Below are 23,098 nucleotides of genomic sequence, written 5' to 3' on the forward strand. Positions count from 1 at the left end.
CTCAGAAACTATGAAAGCCAGGAGAAAAGGGAACATCTTTACAGTACTGGAAGAAATAATGTTTTGTTCAAAAATCTATATTCAGAAATAAAAAAATAAGGCAAAGTAAAAAGCTCCTTTCAGACAAAAGAGACTAGAGATTCTGTTTCCAGAAAGTAAGACTACAAACAATAGGAAGAGAGGTCCTTACAGTAGAAAGAAAAAAATCAAACTTGGCCATCCACTAAAAAATGAGTCCTGAATATAGAAAGTGGATAAATATTTAAAATTTTTCCTTGTCTTAATTTCTTCAAAAGATAATTAAGGCAAAAGGTATAATTTGTGGAGCTTATACGTAAGTAGAGGTAAACTATGACAAATGTAATACCAAGGGTATGGGTTGCAATAGCTTTTACAAAGATGACTATTATGAACTGAATTTGGCACCCACACACACCACATTCTTATGTTGAACCCCTAACCTTAATATGATTGTATTTGGAGGCTTCCAAAGTGATAATTAAAGCAAAATGAGGTTGTAGCATGAGCCCAAATCCAATATGACTGGTGTCCTTGACAAGAAGAGGGTATATGGGATGGGGGTGCATGCACAGAGAAGAGAGCATATGAGGACACAGAAAGACATGGCCACCCGCAAACCATGAAGGCCTCAGCAGAAACTAAAGGAGCCAGACCTTGACCTTGACTTCTATCCTCCAGGGCTGTGGGAAAATAAACTATTGTGTAAGCCACCTAGTCTGTGACATTTTGATGAGCCCTCTGAGCAGACTATAACAGCGATTATGGAGTATTCTGTCAGTCCAGAACAGACAAACCAAAAGCACTCCCACTGGTCAGATGTGTGACAACTTGAGCATCAGATGTCATGTTAATTGGGACTGTGGCTGTGGCTCAGTGGTAGAGCACTTTCCTGGCATGTATGAGGTAATGTTAGTGTAAAACTATATGCTGAAGTCCTGAGTTCAAACCCCAGTTGCACCAAAACAAACAAAAAAAACCTATATATGCTATGTAGCCAACTCCCTAAATTAGGTGGCTAAAAATAAAGTCATAAACATTACATTATAAAATGGTTGGTGTTAGTCAGAGGCTCAAAGACAACTCATCTAGGCAATTCAACTACGTGTGGCAAAGTGACTAGAGTCACTGTAATATTCAGCCAGAAGCACACCTCATCTGGAGGGCCCAAGATGGATTACTCACATGGCGTGGTGAACATGGCCAAGAGTCTGGGCGTAGGTGGAACACTCTCTCTATGTAGCTTCTCCATGTCCTACTACTGCATTGGACCCCCTATGTAAGTCAGTTCCAGGTACAAAGACCTGGGAAGGAGACAGGTGCTTCCCACGCACAGTGATGAGACAGATAGGATGGCCATCTCACACAAAAACCAGGTAAACAGGAGTTATATAGCAGTTCTGATCCGTAGAGGTTCTGAAATTCGGGCACAGGTCACTGTTCCAAAAAAGACCGTTCCCTGGTGGGCTTCTCCACAGCTCTGGCCCTCTTGTTCTGTGTGACCCTCCCTTTTCCATGAAAGTAGCCCATGTTTTCAAACAGACAGCATTCTCCATCTGTTCCCTGGGCAGGGAAGATTGAAGAGTCAAAGACCTTCACATTTTGTGCTGCTCCCATCCTTTAAAGGTAAAGATAGTAAACTTGCTTCTAAAACTTTGTGGGTTTCTTATACATCAAGTTTTAATCCACTCCAGAAGATAAGCACCACATCCAGTGTTTTTCCTAAGGCAAGCTGTTCACTGTGTTGGGCCTTTGCTGCCTTAATAGCAAAACTAACAAACACAAAAGATGCTTGGAAATCTTGGTGTCTCACCAAGAGAATCTACATGACATATTCTTAATTCTTTCAGAGAACTTTTATAAACAGACTTTTAACCAGAATCTTGGCTGTATGTTTACCTTGAGATATTTTGTAATCCACAACAATATTGAATAAAGTAAGAAACAAAACAAAACAAAAAAACCAAAAAACAAGATCACTGCAATGGGCAGAGAAAGAGAGAGAACTCAGACATGAAAGTAACTATTGTGTGTGCCAGCTTTAATCCAAAGATGGTTAATCAGAGTGGTACAAGTGAGGCCACTGAAGGAGAACAGAGCCTTGCTGACTTAAATCCAAGAAAAGTTCTCAACTTGAACTAGCATTCTGAAGGACAGAAGAGAACTCTATTTACAGAGACAGGAATTTCAACAATATTTATAAGAGAAAGCCTAGACAGGAGTTGAAAGACAAAATAGTGTATTCAAAAACAAGACCCATCTGAAGCATTGGGGGCAGCTTCACAGGCTATTGTAATAGTTATCTCTGATTTATGGGGTTAGATGGTTGTTTTGGTCAAAAGATTCATCAATCCCACTACAATTATTTAAAAGTATACTTTGCCATTGACTAATGGACCAGTTATTAGGAACTTTGAGATTCTAGTAAATTTTTATGACCCCCAAGTCTGGAAACATGCAAAAGTTAACTTGAAAACAAAATCCCAAGTTTCTATTCATCCATCCAAAGAAGACAGGACAGCTAAGCATCCTGGTAATTTCTACACAGCCTCCCACTGTGCAGTGGAGGACAGAAGTCCTATGTCCTATGGCATTTTTCTTTAATGATCAGTGATGCTGAGTACTTTTCAAATGTTTGTTGGCCATTTTTATAGCCTCTTTTGAGAAATGTCTATTCAGGCCCTTTCCCATTTAAAAAATGTTTTAAACATTTTTATTGGCATGTATTGGCCGTACAGGGGCTTTCATTGAGACATTTCTATATATGTTTACAATGTACCTTGGTTAGGTCCATCCCCACCATCATTCTCCCTCATCCTCCTCCCTCCTACTTAAAATTATTTCAACAGGTTTCATTGTTCTATCTTCATATAAGTATATAAAGTACATCAACCATATTCACCCTTCTTTAATCTCTTCACCCCTCTCCCCATTAGTCTCCACCCCCCCCCACAGGAACTGTTTTACTTTTCTGTCCCTTATGTAAGTGTATATTCAGTGTTCAAGGGTTTCACCATAGCATTTCACCTGTGATTATATTGTACTTTAATCATCTAACCCCCTGAATCTCTTCCTTACCCTTTCCCACCCCACCCCCTATTACTCAACAGCTTTCAGTTCATTTCATTATCAGGTGGCATTTTTTTTTAACCAAGGTAAAAAGAACTAGTAGACTTTTTAGCAGACTGATGCAGGTTACCTGCGATTATGCATGTGTCATTCCTCCCCCCCATCACTCCTCCTCCCTCAAGAAGTCAGCACTGAGTAAAAGCTGCTCTGCACTGTTCACAACACTAGTGCCTGTGGTCTCAGGAGCTACATGGTCCTGAAAGGGTGGTAACATCTATGGAGAATTTTTATGTTTGTATTCTTATTTTTATGTATTGCAGGGAAAAACAAAAAATGAAAGATTGAGAGTGAAAGAGATGATTAGTGGAGTGTGGCACCTGTAGACAGAAGGGAAAGTTCAGGGAGGATCAGTGAACAGGCATACCCTAATTCACCGAGATGAAAGGAAAGGAAGAGACATGAGTGCAGACAGCAGGCCTGAAGGCTGGCTGGGGAGTTGGGAACATTCTTCACTGATGGTTTCTGTATTTTCTGTCAACTAGGAGGAGACATCATACATGGAAGACAGAAGGGTCAAGGGATGGGAAAGATGTCTTGAGAAGTGGGTAGCAATTTCAGCTCCTCCTTCCCATCCACCATGCAGGAGGCTATCCGGGCTACATGGAGACTTATCTGAGATCAGAGATAGGAACCTGTGTAGAGTCACCACAGTTCACACTTTTGGGTTAAGTAGTCCATGTGAAAACTGTGCATGGCTAGAAAGATTTGCCAAGTGAGTCCAGGAAAAGGAATGTTGGCCTCACAAGACAGTGTCTCATGTGGGCTTTGGGTTCAGGCTGGACAGGAAAGGATGCCACATGGAGAAACATGAGTCTAGGAGGCAAGGGAAGAGCAGGAGGTTGTAGTTGGGGTGAGGAATGTCAGAGACAAAGATGTAAAGTTGGGCTGGGTGTGGTGGCACATGCCTGTAGTACTAGCTATGAGGGGGCAAAGGAAGGAGAATCATCTGAGGCTGGCTCTGGGTGAAAACTGAAGACCCTATCCAAAAAATAAAGCAAAAAAGGGCCGGGAACATGGCTAAAGTGGTGGAGCACCTGTCTGACAAGTGAAGGCCCTGAGTTCAAACCACAGTACTGAAAAAAGAGGTGGCTCTGGGTTTATTGCTACAGTGTGCAGTCAGGGACAGGAAAGCTGAAGTCAAGCATGCAGTAGTGAAAGTTATTGGCTTTTTCAGACAGTATGACCTCCTCCTCTCTCACACAGGAGAAGCAGCCAAGTCTCATTGTGACTACTGTGACTTTGTGCTTTGTCCAAAGACATTCAGTATACCTGGCAGTTCCCATACAATAACTCTCACACAGTGGAGACGCATATCACACACTGCACCAGTGGGCATTCAGGGATAGTATCTAATTTTTTGGGGGTAAGGGAGCTGGAGGTATACAAACCCCTTTAGTCCTAACTTAGGTCCATCACAACAGACTCCAGAGCTCTTAAGTCCTGTGCCTTTGTCCCTCCGTCCCTGGGGCAGTGCCTCCACTGACAGCCCAGGTGACTCCCTCAGGTTAGGCCTCAGTAACTATGCTAGCTTTTTGTTGCTGCCACAAAAAATTACTACAAATTTCAGCATTTAAAGTAACAAATATACTACTTCCAGTCCAGTGTGGACATCAGCAGGACAGTATTCAGCTGTGTTACTTTCTGGATGCTCTAACAGCAGGATCATTTCCTTGCTCATTTAGGTCACTGGTGGATTCCATCCTTGTAGGAATGGCATTTCCCCTTTTTTCTTGTCTGTCAGCTGGGACCCACCGCCACCTTCTAGAGGCCACCAGTCTGTGGCTTATGGCCCAGGCTGAGTCACAATGTGAATCGCTGACCCACTGAGCTTCCACTTTGGAGGATGCATGTGACTAGACTGGGCCCACCAAAATAGTCCAGGACTGTGTCCACATCTCAGTGTCCTTCACTTCAGTCATAACTGCAAGCTTCCTTTTCCAAGTACGGTAACACATTCACAGGGTCTGAGGATTAGTGAGTGGACATGTTTCAGGGTGTCATTATGCTGCTTGCCACAGTCTCTCAACAGGACATACTTCAGTCATTCCTTTTTACACATTTCTTAGCTGTGGGATCCTCTAGGTTTCCAGATTCACATTTCTACAACATTTGACATGTCTCTCATGCACAAAATTCTCAATTATCTCAAGGGTCAAATAAATGCTTTTTGGTTCCGATAGGAAGAAAGACCTTGGGGTTAGTCCTGTTCTATGGTTTTAGCTTCACCCAACCACCACTCCATTTCTCCTCCTCCTCTTCTTAGTGCTGGAAAATGCTTACTATAAGTCTTCAACCCTTGTAGCTGCCTGTGGAGCTCCCATCTCTCTTTCCATGCCCAGCTCAAACAGCAATCACCTCCTCCCTATATTTATGTCCAAAAAGTGGTATCCTCCTCCAAACACCTCTGCACCCTCTATCTGTTCCTATCTTTTGTATTAAACACAAATGTGTGGTGATTTTGTCTATTTCACCACGCCCCCCCAGGGTTTGCTTTCCTGTCTCCAAGCAGGCTCTGCATTTCCCAAGAAATGCAGGCCATTTTAATTCTCTTGATAAGATGGGGTTAGCTGTTAAGATACACATCAGATTTGTCATGAGGATTAGAATGGTGACATGGATGTTAAATTTTGCAAATACTAATATTCTCAGCCTTCTGTACAGAGCTACCACACAGGAGGCACTTAATGTTTATGGTAAGATGGATTCATCTAATCCCCACCCTTGAGATGGTTAACTAAGGTAAGTGCTCATTAACGGAGGGAAGCTGCAGATTTTGCCTCATCCTGGTGGTATTTTGGGGGCTCCTGACTTCACAGATGTTGTCCTCTGGCCCCGTAGGTGAGGATGGTCACAGAGCAGTCGATCCCTGGTTCTGCAGGTAAGGGCACTGTTCAGTGGTCCCAGGCTCTGCAGATGAGGATGACCACAGTGGAATGGTCCCCTAGCCCCACAGGTGAAGACAGTCACAGTACAATTGTTCCTTGGCCCTGCAGGTGAGGACGGTGACAGTGCAGTCACCCCCTGGCTCCACAGGTGAGGACAGCCCCAGTACAATTGTCCCCTGGCCCTGCAGGTGAGGACAGTCCCAATGCAGTTCGCGGGGTGACAGACACCAGTGAACCTTTAACTCCACAGAGACCCCACACCCTGCGCCAAGGGAAACCAAGATGTGGCACGCCTCGGATATGGCGGGTAGATTTAGGCCAGTAGAAGCCAAAAATAAGGCAACGAATAAAAGCAGGCGGCATTTAGGGAAGTTCAAGGATCGTCATCGTAATCAACGATGGCAGCAGACGCCGCATTCACGCGAGCTCGATTCGTTCTAAGCATCGTCATGCAAATATGTCGGCCCGGTTCGCCATCTCATTTCTACATCTTAACACACTGAGGTCGAAGGAAGCAACCTCCCCAAATAGGGCTGGTCCCGCGCCAGCGGCCCGGAACTCGCTTACTGAGTGCAGGTTCCGGGCCACCGTCCCGCGTTCCTCCGCGCTGCGCTGCGCGGGACCACTTCCGTCCCGCCCCGACTCCTCCGTCCGCCGACTCCCGCCCGGCCCGAGGCGCCCCCTCCCCGCCAGAGGCCGGTCCCGCGCGCTCCTTCTCTCCGCCCCGCCCCGCCTCTGCAGTTCGTTTCCTCCTCCTCGCTGGTTGCGCTCCACCCCCGGTCTTCCGACACCGCCCCCGCCTCCGCCGCCGGCTTACAGACTCCGCCGCCGGCCTCTAGGCTCCGCCCACAACCCGGCCGCCACGCTCCTGGCCCCTCCTACGGCTCCGCCCCCAGCTTCCAGGCTCTGCCCCCGGCCCAAACCGTCACGCATCTAGCCCCTCCTACTGTCCCTCAACCTGCAGGCTCCGCCCCCATCCCGGGCCGTCACGCACTTAGCCCCTCTCACTGCTCCGCCCCCAGCCTCCAAGCTCCGCCTCAGCCCGGGCCGCCACGCCCTGGCTCCCTCCTACGGCTCCGCCCCCGGCCCCTGGCTCTTCTTCTCCCGCCCGCGCGGGCCGTGTTGGGTTGTGAAGCTCCGCTGGCGTCCGCGAGCCCTTGAGCGACGAGGGGAGTCCGCGCTGCCAGACCGCCCAGCTCCGAGTCCGCGCCTGGCGCCCTGCGCCCGTCCCCCAAGTAAGTTTCTCCCGGCGCCGTCCCGAGCCTCGCGGGGCGTCCGGCCTTGGGGTGGGAGTGGCGGCGGTCACAGTCCCAGCCCGCGGCTTGGGGACGCTTTCCATTCAGCGCGAGTTCCGGCCTCGGGGGTGCGTGGGGGGGGGCGCGCGCGGGGGCGCGGACACTCCGGAGTCCCTCATCCCCGCAAGGGGCCTCACCTCTTACGAGGGTTCCCTCCCCAACCCCGGGCGTCTCGTCCTCGGGTGACCAGTCTGCTGTCCGGTGGCCCGGGCGGCCGTCCACCCCTGCGTGGTGCAGCCTTCCCGCGGACAGGACATCGCGTGCACACGAGCGCACCTGCGGCGCTCACACCTGCTGCGAGCACACCTGGCCTGTTCCCAGGCTCTTGCACCCGGGGCTCCTGGTAGGAACTCCGGACTTGGGCGCTTAAAAGATGTCATTGATTTGGGACAGCCCTTCTCTACATACTGCACTAGGACAGTAGTTGAGTGCCCGGTGTTGAAACAGCAAAGACCTTGGGCTGCTGAAGGCTGATAATTTCATCTCATCATAAATTATTTTTATTGGGCGGGGGGGTGTCTCAGTGCAGGGGGCATATTTCTACATTCAAAAAATTGATGGTTTTGCTGTATCCTAATAGCAGTGTTGATTGTATTTGAGTCCTTCTGTACAATGCTTTCCTAGTCTACACAGTGAGGCTTGGTTGCTGAAGTCCCATTTGGTTCTAAGAGTCTGGGAGTCTTTCTACAACTCAGTTGATTCTTGGTGTGAAAATACATACCCACAACATTTCTCCCACTTTCTTAGTAACAATCCATGTAAGAGATGCTGGCTGGCAAATTATTCACTGTGCATGGATAACACAACCCTGTGGCTGAAGAACAGAACAGACAGGGTCGACTTTAAGAAGCTGTTGTGTATGGGCACAGAGAAGTTAAGAGCTGATAAATAACTTTTAAGTGCTGCTTATCACAGCAGATATTTTTATCCTGGTTTGAATCCTGTGTTGCACAAAAGTGTTTCCACACTGTTTTCACTAAAGAAACATCATACTTTGTAGTGTAAACACATGACTCCATCTCTCTTTAAGGAAAGAAATAATTACCACATTTAATTAAACTCCTGGAAACTTTTATTACCACCTTCTAATTAGATCTGTCAGAGTTAACGCAGCAATTTGTTCATATTCTAGGTAGTAACACAATTGTCTTTTTTTGTAGATTTTTTAGTGCATATCACCTTTTGAGGTTTTACCTCTAATTTGAGTAAATAAAATTTAGGGCAGGGGAATGCCTCCGACCTGCCAGTAAAATGTGAATACCTTAGATACGGAATGCTTTGTGTTAAGCTCTTTGCATGGACAGATGTAGACCTTACAAGCCTGTGTTCATCTACATTACTGGATGATTTAAGAATCATTAGTAACTAATCATTGCATATAGGACCACATCAACAGTGTGGTCATCCTGCACCAATGTGCCTTAAGCACTACCTTTAAGGGAAGTTTTTACTCTCCTTTGCCTTTTGTTTTGATGAGTTTAAATGTAGTGAGAAAAGGGGTTGTGTGCATTGGGAATCTCACCTTTGCCATCTTAGTTTTCCTTTTGTGATGATATTACTACACCTAGGCTCTGTCTTGATTTTGAATCCAGGAGAGACTATCCTGAGATTATAACCAGAATAGGAACCTAGGGCTGAACGCACTACGTGGGCCAGGCACAGAAATATTTTATGAGGCCTGGGTTTTTTTAGCTTTAATTCTGTTGAAATTGGAGGAAAGGGTGTGTGGAGAGACGTGATTGCGTCCAAACAGTGCTTATTAGGAAATGCCAGTCGAGGGTAGGAGCAGATTTTGAAGGGGTTTATGGCTTGGGGAACTTCAAACAGTCCTTGAAGTTGAGTCTACCACAGTGGTGCCAGGTACAGCAGAGGGCTCAGAGTTAATTGGTTCCATCAGGCCCTTTGTTGGAGTGACCTGACTTGGAAGTAAGACACTTCTTTCTTGGAGGTTTCGTTTGTACTCAGAATGGAGCTTTGCTACACACCACTGAACTAGTCCACTCCCCACCCTCTCCAGTTTGGCTTGGGACAAGTTGAAGGGACTGAACACAGTTAGGGTAACTTCCAGGAGACCGGGAGAAATAGCAAGGAGGAAGAGAAAGGGAGGAGGCCCAGGTAGCCTTAGCAAAACCTCGCCCGGCACCAGGGGTCCTGCCTTTGACAAGGAGGACATGCACAGGGCCCACTGGATGACAAAGTGGACCATTTACCCCCGTGTGACATTCTCAGGGATTTCTGGCTTTGATACAGAAGTTAAAGGAAGGCACGGTGTGGTACCAGATTAACTTTTATCGTCTCACCACTCCTCATGCTGCCCACATCCTGTATTTAATACCAAATGCACACAATAACTCAACAAACACCAAGAAAGCACTTTTAACACCCCAACCTTTATGTTTCCCTGAAGTTGGGAGCTTACTTCCTGCTCTCTGGTCTCGATGACTGAGGGCCTGGGGTCTGTCCTTTGGAGGCCTGGCCCAACAACTGGAAATGAGTGACTCATGGAGGAAGAGCAACAACAAAACCTAGAGAACCTTGTTACAAGATGTAAATTAGGTCAAATGGTATCCAGTGGTGGTCAGTTGGTTTTTATTTTACATTTTGGGCAGAAGAGGAGGAAATGAGTTAACAGTGAAAGGTGGCTATTTCTAGAATGTCAGCGGTAAGAAGTGTTATGGAGCTGACTGGGCTGTGGTCTTAGACCATAAATCATTTGAGGGAATTCAGGTTTGAAGTCATCCAGTTCTTCAGTGCAGCATGTGGAAAGTGAGCACCACTCATTCTTGCAGCGGGCCTTTATTGGGCTCCTACTGTGTGCCTGGTAGTGTGCAGACCTCTCGTATTTACATGAAGGCCTGGAGTCTGAGAGGGCCAGTAACACGCACAAAGAAGGGATCCCTGAACATAAGTTTGTAGTGGCGAAACAGGTTCAGAATTCTCTTGTATTACACAAAGGAAAGGTGCTTACTTAGGACTGAACCATTTTCAAAACATTTTTATGCCTCAGTAATTAAAAACTGCAGTGAGCACCTTTCTTCTGATGTCTGTTTCAAATAGCCTGAGGCATAATGGCCATTAACCTGATTCCATAGGATTTTGCTTTTCTGGGCCTTCACATCAAGCATGAAAGTTACCTGAGAAACATTTAAAATATCCCTGGCTCAGCAATAATCAATTGTTTTAGAGCACAGTTGCTTTTTCTCCAGAAGCAAGTATTTATGGTACAGGAGCAAAGGAGCTGAGTTCAGAACCAGCTGCAAAGCTGTTTTCCTGTTTTTGCCCTTTTTTATACAAAGTAGGAGACTGTAGACTAACCTAATGGCACTTGTGTCTAGGTAGGTGGGGACTGGCCAGACAAGTAACTCTTCTCCACCTAAAAGTAAAAGGGTAAGGAAGTCACTGGAGTGGGTACCACAGGAGTTCCCCAAGCCAGCTTGCAAACAAATCTAGATTCTTTTACAACAGAGAATGGTTATCAAGTTCAGATGTTCACTTGTAGTTTCCTGGACATTGGGAATAAAGATGACTTTAGTAGAGAAGAAGTCGATTAAAATGACTGTGCTGGATTCAGCTGCTCGTATGTCAGCCACCACTGGCTGTGTGCTTTGAGCCTTCTTCTATAGCTCTCTGTGCCTGTTTCTTCAAGTTTGGGAATGGGGCATTTGCATTAGAGGATTGCTGTGTGGATTAAACCAAAATATTATTCTTCTCTTGTCTGTGTATGGAAGGTACCTAGTAAGTGGTGGATTTGTTGGAGTGGCCAAATTAGGCTCATTTCAAGAGGATGGCGTTGGTACTAGAGTGGTAACTTGTCCCTTATGTGCTTACAGCATGAACTTTTGATTTTTCTCCAAGAATGCCATAGGAACCCAGAGAACGGGGGTGAATATAGCACATTTCAGTGATTCCCAGTTGCAGGGCCACTGGAAAAAATTCCGTTGTTGCTGCCACCACAGCTGCAGATAAATGAGCCAGAGCAAGGTGCTTGGGTTTTATGTGTCTGAGCACAAAGAGCCATGGTACCCATGAAACCTCCCCGTGCATGAGAGCTTTAAAAAGACCTGTTGCAGTGAAGTCATGAGCAGTGGGTTGGTCCTTCACAGCTCCTGTGTTTAAAACAAATGAATGAAGCCAAGACAGGCAGCAGTCCTTGTTCAGAGATGTCCCGAGCCGAAGTCACAGAAGGCAGGGAAGCAGCCACAGGGCAGTCCACAAGGGCAGGCTTTTCTGGGATCATGGCTCTTCTGGTACCACATGGTGAAGGCATGTGGTATATTCTCGGGTGTTTGAGATGAGACAAAGAGTAGGACAGCCCAGCTGGCCATACGTGGCTCTTACTCCTTCAAACCAAGTTCGTTTACTTCCAGCCTTTCCCACTCCCAATGCTCATTTTACTTTCTAAAAATGAGATTCTTTTTTTTTTTTTGGGTACTGGGTTTGAACTCAGGGCCTACACCTTGAGCCACTCCACCGGCCCTTTTTTGTGATGGGTTTTTTCAAGATAGGGTCTTGTGAACTCTTTGCCCTGGCGGCTTTGAACCACTATCCTCCTGATCTTTATCTCTTGAGTAGCTAGGATTACAGGCCTGAGCCACTGGCACCCAGCTCATAAAAATGAGATTCTTATAACATGGCTGTCTACAAGAAATGGGAGCCATAGAGGTTGTGGGGTGACTTTCCTGTCTTGGGCTCTTCACCTCACTATGTCACACTCACCTGAAGACGCAGAAGAAATACCAACCATGGCTTTATGGGGGAAATGCAGACACAATGTTGACAGCAAATTTCAAAGTTCAGGACCCATTTTGATGACGCAGACCTTGGAAAGGTAAGTCCAGTACTGATTCCACCATACTGCCATCAGGAAACCACTCCTTTATTTTTCCTCCTACCCTCTTTGTAAAGAACTGAGCTCATTTTCTGGGAAGTGGCTGGTATTTGATTCTATCCTACTTTCCCTGCCCTGGTGCTGAGGTCTCACTGACTCTTGGAGTACACCTGAGACAGGTGAGCCAGCTTCAGTGTCCTGGGGTGCTGTGCTGACCGCTGTGTGCACACTCAGCCACTCTGCTACTCTGCATTTATGGCCTGCGATGACTGATGGTGTCTGAAGGAACGGCTGTTGTTGTTTGCCAAGGCAAGGTACCCTGTGTAAACAGGGAGGGATCCTGAGGAAGCAAGAAGTCCCTGCCCTATGTGTCTCCCACAGGAGGCTCTGCCCAGGAGAGGCTGTTTGGGAACATGAGTCCCTGGGCAGCCACTGTGCTGTCATTTAGTGCTCAGCCAGGCCTGTAATTTCACAAGTCGGTCACTTGGGAGGCTCACTCAAAAGGTGCAGATTCTTGGCTCCCTTGTTCTGCAGCATCACTAGACACAGGGCTTAGGAATCTGTTTCAGTCCTCCCCGCTCCCAGCCGGCCATGTTCAGCATGGGAGACCTGTTTTCATGTCTTATTCTATAAAGAAGCTCATTTTGCCAGCAGATATCTCTAGGATTTTTTTTTCAGCTTTCTACTGAATTTCTTGAAAGTACAGAGTGACTTTAAAATTTAAGGAAGATTAAAATGAACACACAAAATGCACACCTGTGAATCCATCTTAATAAATAAAGTGTTTTTTCAAGTAAGTCCTTACTGGGTGGAAAAATGTTGATAGCCAACCAGGTCAAGAACAAAAAATATCAGACCAAACAATAGCAGCATCCCACAAGTAGAACCAGGAACTAGAAGCCAGCACACAGACCTTGGGGAATCTTCTCGGTGTTCATTCATGGGAAACCTACATTTTAGTCCCTGGCCATGCTGACAGCCTGAATCTGGTGTGTAGCTGGCTTGAGGATGCTTCTTGCTTTGTAGATCACTGCCTGGCACCTTTTTTAAAGCATGGCACTTGTTTGCAAGATTCCAAGCTCAGTCCAAGATTGAGTGGCCAAGTAGCCGTTTTTCCTATCCTAGGCCTGTTCCACTGTCCTGCAAACTTCCTCCAGCAACTATCTGCCCTGTTCTCGGGGTGCCCCTCTCCTTTCGTAATGTTGAGCAACAGGAAAATGCAAAACTCCATTTTGGTTTTTTTTTTTCTTCTTTGAAGCCATCTTGCTATAACTTCCCTTTTCTTCTTCTCCTTTTTCTTTTTTTCTTGTATTTTGTGTTGTACCAGCACTTGAGACTTCCTTCCCTGTTACTGAATTCTCTTCAGTTTCCCATTTATCATTTTAATACTAGCCATGGAAGTTCTGAGTAGCAGAGGTCTGCCACTGATGATACGTGGTACTGATTATAGCACAGCCACTGCTCTCCCCTCTAAGTTTAAATACTTGATCGGGAACTCACAAGTGTGAAAATGGGTGAATTTGCGTCTTGCCCCACCCTTCCTCTTCTCATCCCCACCCTCCAGGTTTGTAGATCTGGGTAAAGCCAGATCCACCCATCAGGCCTTCCAGCTTCACCATCTGAGAAGTGAGGTAGCTTAAGGAGTGGGCCCAGACTCTAGAGACAGACAGCAGGGCAGAGAACTAACCTGCTGCACCCCTCAATTCTGAGTACTCTACAGCACTTCCATTCCGGTTTACTCCTAGTCTTCTTGAAGCTGTATTCCCATTTGTGGTGGTTGTTAGTGCTTGTACAGTCATGATAATGCATTAGTGCTTGTACAGTCACAATAGCACACTAGTACTAGTGATAATGTCTTAGTTCTTGCACAATCATGATAATACATTGCACGCTTATGGTAATGTATTAGTTCTTCCACAGTCATGATAATGAGCAGTGCACTATGTCAGCTTGTGAGGCTGCCAAACTATCTGGCTCTGGAGGCTGAATGTCCAATACCAGGAAGTCAGCAGGGTCTTTTCCTCCTGAAGCCTCCCTCCATACCTTGCAGATGGCCACCGTTCCTCAGTATCTTCCTATGGGACTTTTTTCTGTGTGGACATCTCTACATCCCTGGTGTCGTCTACTCTTCTTTTTTTTTTTGCAGTGCTGGGGTCTGAACTCAGGGCCTACATCTTGAGCCACTCCACCAGCCTTTTTTTGTGAAGGGCTCAAAGGACTTTTTCAAAGTAGGGTCTCGTGAACTCTTTGCCCTGGCTGGTTTTGAACCTCGATCCTCTTCATCTCTGCCTCCTGAGTAGCTAGATTACAGGGGTGAACCACCAGTGCCTGGCTCCTCCTCTTTTTAAGCACCATATTTTATTAAGGCCCCACCCAAAGACTTCATTTAACCTTAATTTTCTCTGTTGAAGAGCTGTCTGAATGCAGTCAGGTTGGGGCTTAGGCCTTTGACATGTGAGCCTAAGGGCCACAATTCAGTCTATAACAACCACAGATCTTGTTTTCTTCACATTAGGATTACCATATGGTTATTTCTATGCATACAGAACCCCCACACATCAAAGTTGTTATTTTTTGCTTTAAACAATCATCCTTGGAAGAAATTAAAATAGCAGAAAATTTTTATACTTACCCACTTATTTACTGTATTTGGAGCTGATCATTTTTTAGTGTAGACTCACATTTGCATCTTGCATTTTTCTGTCCTTCAAGTTAAAGAACTTCCTTTAATATTTCTTGTTGCTCAGATCTGCTGGCAACAGATTGTCTCAACTCTTGTGTGTGCACACCTGGTGCCTCTCTGTGTCTTAATTTCTGTTCTTATAAGGACACTAGTCAGATTGAAACAGGGCCCACTGCCATGGCTGCCTTTTAACTGAATTACCTCTGTAAAGTCCTGTTTTCAAATACAGTCTCATTCTGAGATACTGGGGGCAAGGCTTACACATTTGAATTTTGGGGAGTGTCTTAGTCTGTTCATTCTGCTCTAACAAAATATTCAATGCTGGCTAGTTTACAAAGAAAAGAAATTTATTGCTTACAGTTCTGAAGGCTGAGGATCCCGAGATCAAGATTCCAGAAGATTCAGCATCTGATGAGAGCTACCCTTTGTTTCCAAGTTTTCTTCTTGTTATGCCCTTCTATGTACATATGGTCCTTTTATAAGTCAATAATCCATGGGGCCGAGGCCTCATGACTGAATCACTTCTCCACAGACCCCACCTCTTAATGCCACGTTCTTGGGGTGTAAGTTACAACACAAGGATATTGGAGGGATGCATACACCTAGTCCATCGCTAGAGGGGTGTAATTCAGTCCATAGCAGTCAAGACGCTTTGGAGTACAGGTAAGAGGATTGAACAGCAAAGACATTAAATCCATCTTATATGAGGGATAGTCCAGGGTAGGGCAGATCCAGGGTTGGATCAGAGTTTTCAACTGTGTCATGGGGTCAGGTTCTCTATCCTTTACACTCCCATCCACATCATGTTATCTGCAGACTTGCCACTCTCATCCAAAGGCAGAGAGAGAGGGAGGGAGAGTGAGAGTGCAGGTGGGATGCAGTGGTGGCAGTGATAACTTGGTTCTCTTTTAGTGTTCATCTTTTTTCATCAGGAGGATGATTCTTTCCTGAAGCCTCCATTGGCCTCATTGGCTAAAACTGAGCCACAAAGAAGCTGTGAGAGTGGAATATGGGAACCCTGCTGCAGGAACCTCTATCTGCTGTGCCAGTAGGAACGTGTGGTTGTCTGGTAGTCTGATGGCATGGGCATTAGCCCCAGGATCCAATGCCCAGAGGCTGCCCAAGTAAGACCACTATTACTCCTCTTCTGCTAATGACAGTTCCAGGTTGTATTGAGATTAAGTGTCACCACTCATGAGGGTAATTGAGAGGGAGGAAAAAACACTATTTTGGAAGTTGTTAAAAATCATATATATGTAGTTACTGCTGTCATGACTTATGTTCAAGATCATAGCATAATTTACTTTGGAGACTGCATCCTGCATTCAGTCCCAAAGGATGACTATAAAGTAGTGCTCCTTGTGTTTCTGGAGATGTTTGCACCCCAATAACCATGGCAAACATTTCCTGAGTAGTGTGACACCCAGGCCCTGTGCTAAGTGCTTTCTGTACATTATTTAATTCTGCCTTGGGAATGGATCTATGAGGAAGGCCCTGCCATTAGTCCTCACATACAGATGAGGAGTTGAAGGGTAGTAAGCTAAATAATCTGCTGCAAATGCTGGCCACACTGGAGCCATAACCCTGCAGCTCCACTGCCTCGTATACTGGTGCTATAATTGCTGCAGGGTACTTTCCCCTTAGTAAAACTGCAAGGAACTCCTTGCTTTCTGTGAACTTTCCAAGGCTGTATGTCTCCAATCAATCTGGTTCTCCTGTGGTCATCTCTATGTCTCATTCTCCACATTTTGTGTTTTTTTTTTTTTTTTCAGGACTGTGTTTTGAACTCAGGGGCTTACACCTTGAGCCACTCTGCCAGTGCTTTTTTGTGAAGGGTTTTTTTGAGATAGGATCTCAAGAAATATTTGCCCAGGCTGGCTTTGAGCCACGATCCTCCCGATCTCTGCCTCCTGGGTAGCTAGGATTACAGGCATGAGCCACAGGTGCCTGGCTTTTGTGGATTTTAACAGCAGAAAGATGAGCTGGGTGCTGTGTGGAGTTGGTCCCTTCCCATCTCACAGAGTGTGGGATGTGCAGCCTGTGGGTGAATGCCCAATGCCCACCTGCTTTTGCAATTCCAGCAGGTGGCTAGGGGATCATTTTGAATCAAGATCACCTTGAAGTCTTTTGGAGCACACCATCTGTTATAAACTTCTGAAGCATTTGGAAACTTCATTTCACATTTTAATCAAATCTGTGGTGCTCACTGAAGCCAAGCTCCTGAAGCCACTGCCCAGCTACCTGACTGCTGTGTCCCTACCCAGCACCAAGCAGTCCCTTCTGTCGGCTGCCTGTTGCGCTTACACTCCTAGAGTTCCTTAACACTTTTATGGTTTAACTTTTTATTGTAAAATAAAACACAAATGCCAAAAATCCCCATGATACAAATGCACAGCTTAGTGAAGTATTTAATGCAAACACAATATCACCAGCACTTTGTCAGGAAACAGAACTTTGTCAAAACCCAGTCCCTTCCCGGGCACTGGTCAGTGGCTCATGCCTGCAATCCTAGCTACTCAGTAGGCAGAGATCAGAAGGGTTGCAGTTCAAATAGTTCACGAGACTCTATCTCAAAAAAATTCACCACAAAAAAATGGGCTGGTGGAGTGGCTCAAGGTGTAGGTGCTGAGTTCAAATGCAGTACCACAAAAAAACAAAGAAAAACTCCTTAGTCTGATCCAGTCACATTTCCCACATTTCCCTCTGTCCCTCCAAAGCCACATGCCATCCCGACTTTTATAGTAATCACTTCCTTTTGTCTTCTTAGGATTTTATTACCCTAGTGTGTGATTTGACTTACTGCAGTTTAATCTTGCTCATTTAAAAAAAAAAAAAGCCATTTGTCCAAGAATCCTGGTTTCTTTTAGTGAGAAATGACATTTCAGGACTATAATCCAGGCACCAGGGGTGCTTATTAACTGGAATGGTGTTCTTGTTAGGCCTTTTCCTTGGTCAGAACCGGGAGTAGGAGAATAGACACACTTACATACTAACTTAGATATATTTGTGAAGATAAAATGTTACATCCGGTCATACTGCAGGGGTTTTGTTTCAAGTCTTAACATTTTACATTTCTGTTTCTTCCACACTGGGAATCCTTGATTTTCAGTCACAGGAGAGGTAAAATACTGGTCATATAACTAATTACCCACATGGCACATGCAGCAGTGTCTGAATGATGACAGACATCCTACAGCTTTGATTACTGAAAACAGTAAAAATAATTTATTTGGCATGTTGTATACTCTTTCTTCCTCAGTGGGTTTTTTTTTTTTTTTTAGGGTTTAGTGTCTCTACATCATTAGGTCATGTAGCCATTATATACTATACCAAACGACCTGCATGTTCATGCTGGTTTAGTGTTATTTCTGCAGGTGGCTGTACACACCGTGCTCACCACTGGTGCTCAGGTCAGCGTATCTATGTAGACATGTCCACAAAAGCTCTTTCTCCACTGGTCTAGAAGGAGGGGCTCATGGGAGCAGATCCTCTAGTTAGTTGGTAACTAAAGTCCACAGTTCACCTTTCTTGCCTTGAGAACCTTAGGCATGCCTCTTCATTTTCTTTCCACATAAAATGTTCTGATGTACCCCCAGTACAACAACAATATGATAAAAATTTTAAATGTTCTCCGAAAGTCTGATTTCAGGGAAAATGAGGAAAGACTTCATTTTCTTCCCTCATGGCCTTTTGAGAGCATCAACTCTGTACCTGTTTCCTTCAGTTCCTATGCATCTAGCATTCCAGCACTGGGGTTAGCAAGTGGTTCTGGTACCAGATTCCAGTTTATGATCTGGTCACTACTGGTGCTAAATCATCTCTTCCTCTTGTTAAACTGAGTACTCTCCAACTTGCTTTTTTATCTTTGTAATCTCAGCTGAACCTCATAAAGTGTTCCTAGTTTGTTTATTAAGTGACGTGGAAGGATGTGGGGTTTTTTTCCTTATGAGCCTGTCCCTGTCCCTGATAACTCTTTTCCTCCTGATTAGGTGAGGCCTTGCCCCAGACACAGCTGTGCTCACCTAGGCTCTTCCCCTGAGCAGAGGTGTGTGGGTTCAGCACTTAGTGGTTATGGTGGTCCCGTGGCTCACAGTGTCAATTGTCAGGCTAGTTCTCATTTTATTGCATGTTCATGAGTAGCACAGAAGGTATCCCTGGCTCAGAAGACCTACCTGCACAGTGACCACCAGCGTGGTCCTGTTCTTCTTGCCCTGCTTTTGTCTGTACACTGCCTCTTACTTCCCAGGTTTTATGGCCCAGGCTTGGCCTCTCTGCAACTTTGCCTTTCTGAGCTCTGCTGTACCACTGGGAGTTGAGTTTGATACTTCCCTGACAGGCCCTTTTTCCTGCTGCCCTTTCCCTTCTTGGCTGATCTTTCTGTTCATCACTTGGCTGTCAAATCTATGGCAGGGCATTACAAAATGGGAACCTGAGGCATGCTGGGAGTTGGTTACACCTGTGGTCCCAGCACTCAGGAGGTGAGGCAGGAGGATCAAGAGTTTGAAGCCAGTCTGAGGTACATAACAAGATGCTATCTCAAAAACTAAGAGCTGGGGCAGCTCAGTGGTAGAGCACTTGCCTAGCATGCACAAGGCCCTGGATTTGATCCCCAGTAACACACACACACACACACACACACACACACACATGATGGGGACCCAAGGCCCAGATGTGACTCAGATGCTTATGTGTTTAACTGTTAACATTTATGTCAATTATTGGGGCATGTGTTCCAGTTTGCTACTCCCTCTCATATTGTCTTGCTCAGTCACACATGTGACTTGTCTGCCTGGTCTCTGCCTACCATGGAGCTGCTGACTTCTGACCTCCTCCTCTCAAAGCATCTGCCATGGGGCATGGCTTGGACTGCCTGATCGAATGCCCTGCTTGCCCTGGTTAGGTCTGGTCCCTGGCCATTCACACCTTTTCTTTTATCCTTATGTTCCCCAGTCACATGTAATAACAGGAAACGAAGGCAATCTTGTGCTATGTAGACAGATGCTCTCAGAAGCAGTGATGAGAATAATGAGAAGTGATGGTATAGTGATGATCCACAGACTGTCCATTTCTCTGTGCACAGAGACCTTGCAGGCAGCCCCCGGGACATGCTGCCGCCCTAGCTGCAGCAGGGAGATTTCAGAGAAATCTTGGGGATGTCATGGAGTTGGTTATATGGTGGCCAGGAGCTCATGCAGTCGCACTTCTCTGTCCTGGTCAGCACCTGACGGAGGAGCTGCTCTGTGCCCCAGCTGGTCAGCCTGCCTCACCCCAGTGAGTTTCCCCCGGATCTGGTTCAGGTCTCAGTTAAAACAGTCTTGAGAATGAACACCTGGGTGGAGAATCTCCAGAGAGTGTGGGCTATGTGAAAATGTAACTGTTTCCTATTCTGCTTGTATTAACTCAGCAGAAAACATACCAAAGACTTCCCCTTTCTCTGTTCTCAGCTGCCTGGATCTTTGCCTTTTGCCTCTGCCTGGCCTGTGTGAGCCAAGTGTGGCTATAGAGACCTTGTATTTATTTAGTATGTAGTGTTTGCCAGGCACTGTGCCAAAATCTCTGTATTGCCAAACTATCACCAACAGTTTGAAATAGGTTCTATCAGTATTTCCCCTGTTTCAAAGATGAGAAAACTGACCACAAGAGCTTTACTTGTTAACCAAGGTCAAGGGCAGATATGATATTGAAATCTTTTGGTTCTTCAGCACAGTGCTTTATTTCCTCTTCCAGAAACTGCCCCTGTGATGTCATCCAGCCAGAGTCAGATGCTTGCTCTTGGTCCTTCACAGCTGGGCTGCAGGGGTTGGAGGAGGGAGAGGCCATTCTGAGGTTCAGGTCCCACCAGACTCTCTTCAGAGCTCCTTGGAATCCCCAAGTGAGGCCCTGACCACGAGTGGAAGGGGCAGAGCAGTGACACAGCCTGGGTGGCCCTGCTTTGGGCTGTACGCAGCTCTACTGATAACAAGTACTGTGCTGCCAGTGCCTGCTGTCAGCACCTCAAAGTGGGACAGGACAGGGGAAACCAGTGTGTCAGTTTTGAAACTGTTAGGCCTAGTGCGGTGGAGAAAGAATTCTGAGTATCTAAAATAAAGCTTTGGATTTCTTGCTGTCTTGCTTTCTATACAGATTTCCTCAGCATTTTGTTAGGTTTCATTTGGTACTGTGTGATGGGAAGGTAGGGACCAGCGTGCAGCAGATGTTGTGCAGCGACTGCTGTGTGACCTTGCTGAGATTTCACCCCCACCCCTGGGCCAGAATTGCCACATGGAAGACATGCGGTGTAGATTCTGTGTCCCTCAAATCTCCTGAAGTCCTGTGGTCCTGATCACTGCCACCTGTGCTTCCCTTGTCACCTAAACACAGAGACCTGAGGAGCCTGAAGCCTCTGGTAGACCAAGGAGGGTGATGTCCTAGGCCCTCTGGGAAGGAAAGTACCCTGCCCCAGGGTAGAATGAGGGGTTCTGATGAGGGAGTCAGGCGGGAAGCAGGAACTGTGGCTCTGAGCCTTCCAGGAGGCTCCAAGGCTACAAGGTGTTGTCCAGAGAGACTCGTGAGTAAATTTATCTTCCGACTGCTGCTTGTGTTCCTCTTCATTGCTTAGCGACTGTTAACTGTACTTAATAGTTATGTCTTATACTAAAGAGCCCACCACTGATGATATCAAGAAGCTGGTACAATGGATCACATGCAGATTCATTTTGGTACCAAAAAAGGTACATTACAGTGTAGTTTTTGAGACTGAACAAGGACTGGGAGATAGCTCAGTGTAGAGCACTTGCCTAGTATGTGTGAGGCCCTGACTTCAACCTCTAGTACCACAAAACAGACAAAACAACCACAGAAAGGCCTCTTGATGACTTAAATATGCAGAAGTGCTTACATATATACATCAGGAGTGTGTATATAAATGGTGCTTCCAAGCTGGAACACTCAAGCTTTAGAACAAGGCTGGTTTCTGTGCACTGATATGGAAAGATCTCCAAGAGAGATTAAATTAAAATGCCAAATAATGATCTCATTGTGCTAAAAAAGACATGTTTAATGTTCATGAGTGCATGCACATTTTTAGAGGAATGAACAATACACTGTTAATAGTGGACCTGCAAGTTGGAAGAGGGGACAGGAGCTTCTACTTTCCTTTTATGTTGTGTGCACTGCTCAAGTGTCATAAAACTTATTTGGTAAAGGAGCATTTAGATTTTAGTTGAGGTTTTGATGCATTCTACTACTCCCTCGAAAAGTCTGTATAGAAATAGCACGTAAACATGTTAGGTAACTCCCAATCTCTTCTGCCCAGCCTCTGCTGCCCTCTTCTCAGAACACGGCTCTCTGATGATTGTATTACTGTAACTCAGAACAGTTCATGGCTTCCCAGTGTCCACTAGAGCCACATGGCAGGCAGGCAGAATGCGGACCTGGCCTCTTGTCATCCTGCACTGTTGGTGGAAGCCCTGCTAAGCACCAGACACTGTGCTAGTTCAGGGACACAGTTGACTGGGTGCCTTTCAGTCTTCCCACTGCAGAACAGCTTGTTGGCGTCAACAGAGCAGCAGACACCAGGCTTCTCTCACAGGCCTGCTTCCCACCCTTTCTCCACATCCTAGGCGAGCTCTGATCCCACTCCTCTTCCTCCTCCTCTGTGTTCCTTCAGTTCATAGTCCTAACCCCTGGCATGGTTCCCACCTGCTCCTCCCTGCCTCTGCCTGGGGTGCAGGTGAGAACCCTCACACTTGGGTCCAGAAGCAATCTCTTCCTCTTCAGATTTCTCAGATTTCAAGTAACAATTTCCAGCTCCCCTACTAAAAGAGCTAGCTCCCTGGGGCAGGGACTATTTTTGTTTTATTTCCAGCTTTATTGAGATATAATTGACAAGTAAAAATTGTGTATTTTCAACATGTAGAATGTGATGATTTGTATATGTATACGTTGGGTTAACACATCCTCCACTGGTGTGTGAGTGTGTGTGCATGTGTACACATGTGGTAAGACCATTTAATATCTGCTTTTAGTAAATTTCAAGTGAGCAATGCACTTCATTAGCCATGATCACCATGCTGGACCTTAGGCCCCGGAACTTAGCATCTTACAACTGAAGGTTTGTGTCGCTGACCAACATCTCTCCATCGCCTACACCCCCCAGCCTGGCCTGGCAATACTGCCCTACCCACTATTTCTATGAAGTGATTGAGTTTTGCTTATTGTTAGAACTCATCTCTACACCCATGTTCTCGGTAAGTATCCGTTAAAGACTGACTTCATTTTT

General features: G+C 45.9%; 1 protein-coding gene across 2 annotated transcripts in view; it reads left to right on the forward strand.

The window, feature by feature from the left end:
- The first annotated feature begins 7,111 nt into the window (after positions 1 to 7,111).
- The window catches only part of Tnfaip8 (TNF alpha induced protein 8), a 100,740-nt gene continuing 84,753 nt past the window's right edge, over positions 7,112 to 23,098 (forward strand). The window contains exon 1 of one of the 2 annotated variants that reach the window (XM_020168525.2): positions 7,112 to 7,267. In XM_020168525.2, coding sequence (XP_020024114.1) covers position 7,267 — 1 coding nt within the window. In that variant the 5' untranslated portion in view covers positions 7,112 to 7,266. The remainder of the gene's footprint in view (positions 7,268 to 23,098) is intronic. The other variant, XM_074057021.1, reaches the window with a different exon arrangement.

The sequence above is a fragment of the Castor canadensis genome, chromosome 16, assembly GCF_047511655.1.
Source record: "Castor canadensis chromosome 16, mCasCan1.hap1v2, whole genome shotgun sequence".
NCBI classification, from domain to species: Eukaryota; Metazoa; Chordata; class Mammalia; order Rodentia; family Castoridae; genus Castor; species Castor canadensis.